We start from the raw sequence: 12,226 nt of genomic DNA on the forward strand, positions 1-12,226 counted from the left end.
ATTCTTCCACCAAGAATTGACCATAGCACTTTATTTATGACAGTCATTCACTCATCAACAGTTACTAAACTGGTCACCTTTTATACGCTATTTCATTCATCTTACAGATGAAGAAACTAAGGCTCAAAGAGTTAAGGAACCTGTCCAAAATCATACAGCTAGTACATAGGTTGAACGCCTGACATCCACGCCTCTGCCCTTAAGCACTCTACCATACTACCTCAGAACTTGACTGTGGAATACAAAACATTTTTTAACTTGGGAGCCTAGAACATATCAAGCACATGACACACATGTACCATCTTAGTTTCTTCATACATTTATAGTAAGGGCAAAGAATACATAAAAAGTCTTTGAGCCCTTGGTGACTGGTACAGTGCTTGACAGAGAATGGGCTTTTCAACTAATGTTTGATGTTCACTCAAATCAAACTGATGAAAAAAATCACACAGCATTCATTTCAACTGACTACTGAGTCATGCCCTGACTAGAATTCTAACTATTTTTAGAGACCATGTCCCACCCAAGCACCTTCAGTACCACAACACTTTATGTCTGTTGAAATTTGTCTATCATACTACCTTAGAAATTAAAATTACATTACACTATAAATTCATTATATTATAATTTAATAATCATATAAATATTAGAGCTGGGAGAAACCTCAGAAATCACTGAGTCTGATGCTATCAATTTAGTGATGAGAAAAAAAGAGATTCAGCTGGTATATGTGACTTGGTCAAAGCCATATAGGTAAAAATCACAAGTGATGGAATAAGAGGGAAAATTGTGCCTGCACCCCAGTCCCCAAAATATCTATCCTGGGAGTCACAGCTGAGACAGTGAGTTCCATAAGAGGTCACCAAATCCCGCCACTTGCTTTCTGTAAAGAACAGGGCTTATCAAATTTAAAATATTCCTATCAGTAAAAGGACTTGGTCTTTAAGAATCTTTTTTTGAAGGGAGAGAAGAGGACTTACAATAATGAAGGATAACACTACACTAAGTTCAGACTTGCCTGTATGTGCTTTACACTAAGCTTTTTCTTTCCTATATGACCTGACAGAAAAAGATTTGAAAACTTCCAGAAAGCAACAGAAGGCCTCTTAATCAGCCTTCCAAATAGGTCAAATGCAAACTATGAATGTTTAAAAAATTGTGTCCAACGCTAAACACTTAAGAATCTTGATTTTTTTCCACATTATTAAAGGGGTAACACTAAAGAACTATACTTGCTTATTTTGAGACTACATTCATATATCCATTAAAAGAACAAAAACTGGTCTTCTAACATCACCTCCCTTCAATGATCAAAACAATTTTGCTTAAGTTTAAAGATAAAAAGGTATCTCTAAGAAAAGCCTACACATGCAAATCAAAAACCAAAAAGAAATAGCAAAAACTGAAACCTGGATAACACTGGAAATCAGCTTTGATTCTGGTTATTCACACTCACCATTGTTTACAGCACAAGACTCCCTGCTCCACCTATTAAAAACCCTAGGTTGTTTCCCATTCCAGGCCATAGTCCTCAGTCATAGCCTCACTGTTAAACACCACGGTGTTGGATTTCCAATACCGAAGCTTTATATTAGAAGGCATTTTAAAAGGATCGCGGGTGAGGCATTACAGGGCCCAAGGGTATTCCGATACCCTCAAAAGGAAAACCACCCCCTGGTAGGGAAGCCACTCTCATCACCCCAAGACCACTGACCCTCCAGTGGGAAAATGTGCGCTCGTGTGGTTAATTATGGCTGTTGCTGGCCAGAAACCTCAAATGTCACATTCTGTTGCCAATCACTTTAGCTAAAAAACCAAAGAGTTTAAAGTTTCCAGCATTCCAAGATCTAAAAGACGTTTTACCTGCCAAAGCCAAAACCTGGCTCTCTGGGGCGTACTTTTCCAGTAAGCATTAATGACGTCCCTAACACCTAATGCAGAGCAGAGGTTTGTGCTCCTTACGCTGCTCTGGGGGTTAGAAAGGTCACAGAGGATAGTTTTGGTTAGTGAGAAGTTGGAGGGGCAGTGGAAGGGTTCAGGGAGAAACAGGAATAAATTGTAAGACTCAGGTATGTGAAAAAGATCCTGATTAAAACAATGTTTTAAGGGGCTTAAAACAAAAATCTGCAGTTTCCTCTTAATAAATATTTTTCATTTGTTTTTTAAATGTAGGCAGTTATTCAAGACTACAGCTTTTGTGTAATTTTTATGATAAATTCCACAAATACAAAATGGCCATGACAACATTATAAATCAATTCAAATGTCCCTCTGACTTCAATGTTGGACAAACTATTAATATTCAAAGGCATCCAAGTACAATAAGTGATCTAAAAGCTCTTACCATCCTGCCTTCCCAATCACTGAGGCAGCTGATTTGTTAAGGAACCAAGCACTCACTGATCCAGACAGGACAAAATATTTAAGATTCTAATCACTGCCACAGCATCTATGGAATCAGTCCATGTTCTCAATGAGACACTGTTTGACATATGGACTCTCCTTTCCAAGAAATCATGCCTGCATAAAGGGATACAGACACAGAAGGAAATCTGGGTCTCATTACCACAAAAGGCTCTAGTGTTATGGATTACTTAAAAACACATACAAACATTTTTTTTTTTTTTTAATGAAAAATGTCTTGGTCAACGGAACTCAAATGAACACCCTTCACCAGACAACTTTCTCCTGTCGTGTCCAGGTCTCTTTGGCATACTCTAACAGTAACTTACCCATTTAGAAAAGCAAGGTAAATATTGGGCCACTATGGTGGAGTTTCCCAAACAGTATCAACCCATGCAATGTAAAGTCTATCCCAGCAGAGTCTCATGAATATCACAGAATAACCAGTTTGGAGTTCCTTCACTAGAGTCTCACGAGAATGCAGTTGCTACACAACACTAAAAGGCTGTCAGAAGTTTGGAAGAGGTTATTATTCAAAACAAGGAAGAAAACCGCATCATGACAGGAATAATATGGACCTTAAAATCAGGCCCACCAGGGATGACTTTAGCTCTGCCACTGGCTAGTATAGTTTTTAGAAAAATTAATTTCTCTGAGCCTCAATTTTCTTGTCTTAAAAAAAATTGAGTGTAATTCTTTCCCTCACAGAAGGAATTAATTCTCACAACTGTGAGAATTAAATAAACAAGATAGCGTCATGTATGATGTTTCATGTTACCATACTTCTATTCACCCAACCTAACATGTCCCCCCTACCCTTTTTTCAACATAGGAATATATTTCATCTTTTAAGACACCTCAGGCATCACCTTTTCGGTAAAGGTTTTCCTGATTCCCTCCTAAGAGAACTGATTATTCCCACTTCTTTGAGCCCCACATACCTGGTATAAACTTCTAAGTGCCTGACACAGACTATGAATTCAACAAATATTTCTTGATTGGCTTGATTATAAGTTTGATGGCCTCAACTGGACTGAAATCTCACTGAGGAAGGATCAATGTTTGAATCATCTTTGTATACTGTCAGCACCTGGCACAGTAGATGACACACACAGGGCACTCAGTAAATTCAGTATATGGAAGTGCCTTGCAGAATGCTAATGTAAGATTTTAAAGTCCAATACTAGCATATGTGCTCCTTAAAATTTCTGATTCATAGGAGTCATGGGGAGTGAATAGGGCCTCAGATTAAAATTAAACATTTATTTCATTTTATCTCCCATTTCATTTTTTAGCAACTGTACTAAAAAGCCAAACTAATTTTTTAAAGGGTAGGAAGAATGTATTCAGCTTCTTGGGCATACTAAGCCTAGACAGCTAATAAAAGTTATGAAAAACTATGAAACAAAGCACTTCAAAGAAAACAAAAATAGAATCAAGAAACATCCCAGAGTGGTTTAAGCCAACAGTCCACCAATACTGATATCCCTGCCTTCCCTTATTGCCTCCCTTCAAATTATTCTGTATTTAGCAGCCAGAGTGAGAAATATCAGTCAGCTCTTATCATCCCCCTTCTGAAAAGCCCTTCAGGGATTTCCCACTCCACTGAGAATAAAATAGAAACTCCTTACAGTGCCCTCCAGGCCCTGGCTGACCTCTCCTACCTCCTCTGAGGTAACTCTTCCCCTTCTCACTAGGCTCCAGCCACACAGATCTGGTCTGGTGTTTTCTGTCCTTCCTTCTTTCCCTTCTTCTTTCCTTCTTTTCTCTTGCAACTAAGTCCAATTACATTTACTGAGGGCCTACTATGTGAAAAGCTCTTTCAAATGTCATCTCATTAAATCATCACAATGAATTGGAGATGTAGATATTACCTTATTTTGCGGGTGAAGAAATTAAGCTCTGAGAGATTACATGATTTACCCAAAATACAGGTCTTTTCTTCCATACTCCCCACCCTGAGTTTTTTCAGATATATCAAGCCCTTTCCTCCACCATGACCTTTGTACTTGCTACCCCTTCTTGTAGGAATGCTCCTTCTCAAGCTGTAGCATAGTTGGCTCCTTTCAGACTTCAAATTTTCTGTTAAATGTTTCTCCTCAGAGAGGTCTTCTCTGACTGCTTTATCTGAAGTAGGTTTCCCTATTCTCTATAATAGCATACTCTTTTATTAAATACTTGTTAAAAACTTATTTTCTTGTTTATTGGCTGTCTCCCTCAATAGGTTGTATGCTCAATGAAAGGAAAGAACATATTTGCTTTTTCCATCATTATATCCTCAAAATCCAGCACAATACCAGGCATACAGGTGCTCAATTAATATTTTTTCAATGAATGAATATTCTGTATCCTGGAAACTGGCACAGGGCTCAACATAGTCAATCGGTCAACTCATAGTTAATTCATTTGTTAAATGAATGAATAAATAAATGAGGAAAAAGATGTATCATGGGCTTCAAAACACCATAACTTTGCCTAAAATTAACACCAAAGCACATCTGTATGATTTACAGAGATTGAAGGAAACATTCTACAATGGAAACCAGAAATCCCAGCAAAATCATTTCCTAGCTTTGTGGTCTCAAGCAAGTCACTAAATAGCTCATTCACACATTGCAAAATGAGATTATCCACCTTCCTTATAGGTTTCCTTTGTTTTTGTGAGGATTAAAGATAAGGCAAAATGTCATGCTTTTACAGTATAACCTTCACAACAATCATGTAAAACAGGTAGGACATAAATTATTATGTTCAGACTGTTGATTAGGAAATCAACTCAAAGCTTACATGGCTTGCTCCAAATTACATGGTTTCTAGAAGGGGAACCAGGACTTGAATATAGGTTTTCCTATTCCTGTTTTATCACTCTTCTTATATCACGTCCCAGCTACTTGTTGTAAAGGCCAGAGGAAGTAATAAATTAAAATAGTCTTAAATGTTAAAGGACCACAAATAACATTTTCTTTACAAGGAAATGGAAGAAAGTCTCAATCAAAACTAGTAATGCTCTCTTCTTGAATAACTTCTTCTCAAACAGATAATATGTTAGCTTTGGGAGTAATCTATAAAGCTATTTAACAGGCCTCAAAGCATTGTTTAGGCTAAGGGAAAAGAACCCACTTTGCTAACAATAAAAAAAAAAAAAAAATCTCTTCACCAATATGCCAAATAAAATAAGTTCTTTTCTTTGTCATACTGGTGAAGAGATCAGGAAAAGTAAAATATTTTAAAAAATAGCAACTACTATGAACCATAGTCTATAATACCTTTGACATAAATTTTTTTTTTTAATTAAAAGAGGACAGAAATGACAGTATGACAAGTTTAATCTGTGGTAGTGGGAATGTCACAAAATTAAATTTTCAAATACTTTTTATGTCAGCAGAAATATGATTTTCTACATAACAACAGAATAGATTCATGTTTGTCATTCTTCTGCTCCCAACCATACAAAAATTTTTCATGAAAATCAAACCAAAAGTGTAGGGATAGTATCGGTATTCTTAAGAACCCTACTATCTGATTTTCTTAAAGCCCATTTAAAAGCTATCTTCTTTTAAATTTCAAATATAAGGTTCAATAATTTTTTCCCCATGATTAGACCAAATATTCTCTTTAGTCTCTCACCAGGGAAGCTGACTCTCTTTACAACTGGGAAGGAACAGAAGGTCCAAAAACCTTTCTAGTGCTAGGCTAGGCAACCAACATTTCAGGATATCACTATTTTCCCTTGCAACATGCCCATATATTATATACACCAAATCTTTAGAAGTAAAAAGAAATAAAATACCTTGGAAGTCCTCAGAATTGGGCAACTTGACACCACATACAAAGTAATCCTTATGCTCATTCTGTGAATATAACCAAAGAATAAAATTAATTCTTTCTTTGTATAAAGCAAAAAAACTCTAAGTCAAATCTCAAAGAATTCAGCAGGTCAGTGTTAACTCAAAGACAATACTCTTCTAGACTCAAAATATTATCATCATTGTTGAAGCTGGATGATGAGTACACGATGATTCATTATACTTCTATCTCTGTAAATATACTTGAAATTTTCTAATATAAACATTTAAAACATTATGTCTAAGCAAAAAGCCATGTAAAATTTTTACTATAAAAATACCCTTTGATCAATTCATAGCTATAAATGAAAAATTTTAAATGGAATTAACAAGATTTTCTGTGAGTAACCTAAAATGCTATTAGCTTTCCTCTCAGAAAATTGTCTTTTAAATCTCTTTTCATTAAAAAGAAAACAAAACCATCAAATTTAGCAGATTTAGTTCTCTAAAAAAGAATCTTAGTTTTATTGAAGTTTTACTTTTTGCATTTACTCTAAGAAACTGGACTCAAAAACAACATCCTGACAGTTATCCCAGAAATATCTTAAGTAATACTAATAAATATAAATTAATTAGCAGTTATATTTTAAAAGCAGTCCACATGAATATGCATGTATGTGTCAGAAAAGGCGGCAGCTGATAATTTGGTTGAGTGAAAAGATCCTAAAGAAACCAGAAATAATCTGGCATTCTTTCAGATGAAGATGAGTGCATCCCATCACCAAATTGATATAAAAAAATTAAATAGTTGAACCTAATGCCAACTAAGTCTAAATCTACTTTTTAAATAGATACTAGCTTCTGAATGAATCATGACAGAGCATATGATTAAGACTAGAGCAATGAGTTTTTCATTGAGAGGAAATGTCAAACAGAAATCATCTTTTAAAAAAAACATTTTTTCAGAAAATTTGAAACTTACCAAATCAATAGGGTAAATGTAGGAAAGCTCAGACAGTAACTGCCTGCAACGAATTGTCAACTGAGCATTGGTCTTCAGAAAGAGTTCTCTAAAGAGAAAAGAAAAAAGCACACTTGTTAAAAAATATGCTTGCATGTTTTCTAACATTTATTTCCACAAAATTGATGCAGAGGGAAGATTAAATGGTCTATAGTAGGCCACAGAAATTCAGAAATAGAGGCAAGAATAATAGCTAACATGAGTCTTGACCTATCTCTAAATATTATCAATTGAGCTAATTGTGGAGTCAGGCCTATTGTGTGTGCCCAGCACCACGCCAAGAGATATAAAGTGCACAGATAATCACTGACTGAGCACCTCTACTATACGCCAGGAGCTTTACAAATGGCTTTTTTACATTATTATAACAACTCTATTAGGTTATTATTATACTCATTTTACAAACAAGAAAACAAGATTTAGAGAGTCTCAGTAAGCTGACCAAGGTCTCATTTAATCTGAGGCCAATTTTATTTCAGTAAATATCTATATATAGTTCCTCAGAAAACTGTTCTATTTTTTTTTTTTGAGGAAGCTTGGCCCTGAGCTAACATCTGTTGCCAATCTTCCTCTTTTTCTTTTTTCTCCCCAAAGCTCCAGCACATAGTTGTATACCCTAGTTGTAGGTCCTTTTAGCTCTTCTATGCGGGGCACCGCCTCAGCATGGCTTGATGAGCAGTGAGTAGGTCTGCACCCCGGATCCGAACCAGCGAACCCCAGGCCATGGAAGTGGAACGTGTGAACTTAACCACTGTCAGGCTGGCCCTAAACTATTTTCACTCACAGCTACATGTCATAACTACCTCAAAAAACAACCTGTCACCATCTTAGAAAAATAATAGAATAAAAAGAACCAAGAAGCAAAAAGCTATGGCACAAGACGAGGCAGCTCTTCTCTTGAACTACTTAAGAAACATGACCAACAGATAAAATACCCAAATTACCTGCTCAACTATGTCAACAATTTAAAAAAAAAGGAATTTAGGAGAAACCATAGGTCACAGTGGAATGTAAAAGCACAAGCATAATGCAAAAGAGCACTGAAGACTTAAAGGATCTAGTCCTGCTTTCTTAGTGAGCTGGACAAATAGTTAACTTCCCAGAGCCTTGCTTTCCTATCTGCAAATTGAGAGAATTAGACTAGATGATCTCCAAGGTTCTTTCCAGGTCTAACATTCTTGAACCCTCAACTGCTAAGGTTTCTTGAAGAAAAATGCAAAATGGGATGACTTTCCAGGAAAAGTGAATGAAGATGAGCAAAAGAACAGAGGTGACAACAAATTAAGCATGTGCTGGGAAAAATAAAAGGAAAAACTATTAGCACTTGTTAAATGAATGTTGTGGAGCAACTGAAATTAGCTACAGTTGTATAGTGCCAATTGAAGGTTATTTGAAAGTTCAGCAAAACAATCACCATTGGTTCTTAAGAAGAGAAAAAAATAATGGTAACAATAGTATTTTAAGAGGAGAGGTCTGATAGCAACAGGGAGGATGAACTGGAAAGCGGAGAGACTGATGTTAGAGAGAGAATCTAGGAGCTGCTAAGGTAATCCAAATGAGCTAATGCTAAATAGGAGTAAGTCTGAAGAAATTACTGAAGAAAAAATTATACGCTACACTACTTGCAGAAGACAGGAAGAGAAGATTCAAACATTAAGTCACGGTGCTGTGGCCTTGAAAACTAGAAGAACAGTGTTCGCGTTTCTAATTATGACTATATTCTAGGAGCTCTCATAACTGCCTCTACAGCACTCACAATACATAGTAGGTGCTTAATAAATATTTGCTGAATAAATGAATGTGGCACTGAGGTGTGTGGAATATAAATTAATACCAGCAGCTTTTAAAGAATGCTATTCTTCCAAATCCTATCTTCAAAGAAAACTCAACACTCACAACAATTATTCTCAGTGTTGCACTTACCTTTTCGCAGTACACTCCTTCCTCAACTCATTTAGGGATTCCTTCTGGAGTTGAAGCTTGAGGTGCTCCGTCGAAAATGCACTTCCTAGAAAGAGATAGAAGGAGACAACTCCAGATGTAACAGTGCAGATAGGATTGCTCAATCATAACCAAACAGGCAGAACCCAGTCCCCTGACTGTGAGAGGGAAATAAAAAGAGTTAAAAGGCAAAGTGGGTTAAGTATAGAGGTCTTCCAGGGGGATTAAGCAGAGTAAACCTCCCCATTTGTTCAATTTCTACACAAGTCCAGCCTCTAGCAGGAGTCAAAGAGCAAGAGTCTAAGGTTCTCTGCCTACAATTTCTGGATTGCTAACCAAGAAACTGTGATGAGATTTCAAAATTCAAACAACCTCATTTTTTTTATAAAGTGGCTATGAGTGTTAATGATGATTCACTAAAGGTTCATCAATTGTAACAAATGTACCACTCTGGTGGGGGATGTTGATAGTGGGGAAGGCTATGTATTTGCATGTGTGGGGTTGGGGGTATATGGGAAATCCCTGTACCTTCTGCTCAATTTTGCTATGAACCTAAAACTGCTCTTAAAAATAAAGGTTATTTTTTTTTAAAGTGGTTAATTTCGGGGCCAGCACTGTGGTGTAATGGTTAAGTTTGGCGCGTTCTGCTTCGGCAGCCTGGGTTCAGATCCTGGGTGTGGACCTACACCACTCATCAGCCACGCTGTGGTGGCAACCCATCTACAAAGAAGAAGAAGACTGGCACAGATGTTAGCTCAGGGCAAATCTTCCTCAAAAAAAAAAGTGGTTAATTTCTTTTCAACCACAAATGCTATATAATATTATTATTGAAAGTATAAAAAGTAGAGCAGAAAAAATTACCTTTTTTCTGGCATTATTATGGCATTTTGACTACCATAATGTAGTTCATAAATATAAGTAGTTTTTAATGAACTTTCACCTTGTTCATAAATATAAGTAGTTTTAGTTACAACCACAGTGTGCAGGAAATGTATATTCTAGTTTTCCCATATTATGTCACAAGCATTTTTACATGTTGACAGACAGTTTGAGTTATAATGTTTAATGGCTGTGTAAAATTCAACTCCATGGATGTGAATTATATGAATATTCCACATTTTAACTGATACCCCATACCTCAATCCCATTAAAGGATATTTGATTTCCTTTAAGTGTTTACTTCAGTGCTGCGATGATTAATATTTGTGTTTATATGCCTGATTTTTTGTATTTATATCAACTTTTAGAACCTCCATTTCCTTTAATGTGATCATAAAATCGTTTTACATCTTCCTACTCTAAGAAAAATGAGAACGTCTTACGTTCTTGACAATCCAGGCCTGATAACTCCAGAGGTTCTAAAGCACAGAGAAACACAGTCTTAGATTCTGACACAGTAAGTTCTAGATCTTACAAAGGAGTTTAGTTTCATGAACTATAATCCAATAGTAAAAGGTGCCCCTACTCTTCTGCACATCTCCTACAGGGAGGAACAAGAAGTAGGTTAATTGATCAAAATACAGTTTGAACGCTAGCACTAAATTCACCAACCTAAGTAATTTTATCAACATATTTCTAGGCATCCTACTCTTCTCTATCAACTGTACTTAAATGATCAGTAAGTTGGTAACTCTGCACCCCAAACAGAACTTAATCAAGGAACACCACCTATCTTCTTTAGCCTCAATATAATTCCTCCCTAAATCTTCACCCTCAATGATTTCAGAAGACGTTTAGCTTGACAATCTCTATCCTCTACCCCGCGTACTTTCACCAGAATGCAGAGGAATTCTTCTATCACTACAGAAATTTGCAATAGTATTCTTCACCCCAGATAAATCAGGTTGCTTCAACTCTAACACTGCTAGTGCAACCACAAACAGGAACAAGACATAGCCGGGCTTCAAAATGCAAATGTATGTACCCTCCTCCATTTTGAAGACTCTTTAGAACATATTACACGAACAAAAGAAAAAAAAAAGTTGCCAAGTGAAGAAAGGAAAATTAAATTTAAAAATATACTAGCCAGCTAACAGTAAAATGTTAACAACAGGTAAACTGGGTGAGGAATACAGGTGTTCTCTGTACTCTTATTCTTGCAATTTTTCTATAAGTCTGAAATGATTTCCAAATATAAAGAGTAGATACAAATCCAGAAAGAGGTCACCTGAGAGGCTAAAGTTTTCCCTAAGCTTTAACAGAAGTCAGGCTTTAGAATGCACACTGGCACCATCTCTCTAAAACATATCAGGTTCATTTTTCTGTCAAATGGTAATATGCCTCATCAGTTACAGGGTGGGCTTGGGAGCAAAACTGAATGAGTTTGGTTTAGCTAGGCTTAGAGAGAGAAAAACTAGGTATTAGAAGATACCTCAGAAAATTCAACCTAAATTCCAAAAGTCACTCTATAAGGAGTAATAATACTGAGGCATTAACGTGCTCAATCTATTTAGATGTTGTTCAGGTTATATATTACCAGACTGAATACCACATGCTTGGTGCTATATCATTCTAAGGGTATTATATGTAGAAGCAATGATGTCCATCTTTAAGACAATGTATATGTCCTGCTTCTCATCTAAATTTCTCCCCAGATTTAGCACTGATTGGTGTCTTCTGCTTGGCTCAATATTAACTACGAAGGTTCCAAAATAATAATATTCCAACTCCAGTATTCCCTCCATATTTATCAGTCAGCACTCAGCATTCTTCTCTAAGTAAGAACTCTCCCTTCTCCATTAGCTATGTATTATCAATATGGATTCCATTTTATTTTTCAATGATTTATAACTCATTCCTGTATAAAATTTTAGTGCTCAAGTGGTCCTAGATTTGGCCAATGGGGCTTTCTTTAGCCTTGCTCTGGGGTCCTTATGACATGCTATCATCACGTTATTCAAAATATTACCTTATTATGGGAACCGTCATACACTGCTGGTGGGAATGCAAACTGGTATAGCCACTATGGAAAACCAGTATGGAGATTTCTCAAAAACTTAAAAATAGAAATACCATATGACCCAGCTATCACACTACTGAGTATTTATCCAAAGAACTTGAAATCAACAACTCAAAAG

General features: G+C 36.2%; 1 protein-coding gene across 1 annotated transcript in view; it reads right to left on the minus strand.

The window, feature by feature from the left end:
* Positions 1–12,226, minus strand: part of UVRAG (UV radiation resistance associated) — a 286,261-nt gene that overhangs the window by 112,511 nt on the left and 161,524 nt on the right. The window contains exons 9-11 of the mRNA XM_058545581.1: positions 9,132–9,216; positions 7,170–7,257; positions 6,193–6,253 (exon numbers count right to left, since the gene is read on the minus strand). Coding sequence (XP_058401564.1) covers positions 6,193–6,253; positions 7,170–7,257; positions 9,132–9,216 — 234 coding nt within the window. The remainder of the gene's footprint in view (positions 1–6,192; positions 6,254–7,169; positions 7,258–9,131; positions 9,217–12,226) is intronic.

The sequence above is a fragment of the Diceros bicornis genome, chromosome 7 (assembly GCF_020826845.1).
Source record: "Diceros bicornis minor isolate mBicDic1 chromosome 7, mDicBic1.mat.cur, whole genome shotgun sequence".
Lineage (NCBI taxonomy): Eukaryota > Metazoa > Chordata > Mammalia > Perissodactyla > Rhinocerotidae > Diceros > Diceros bicornis.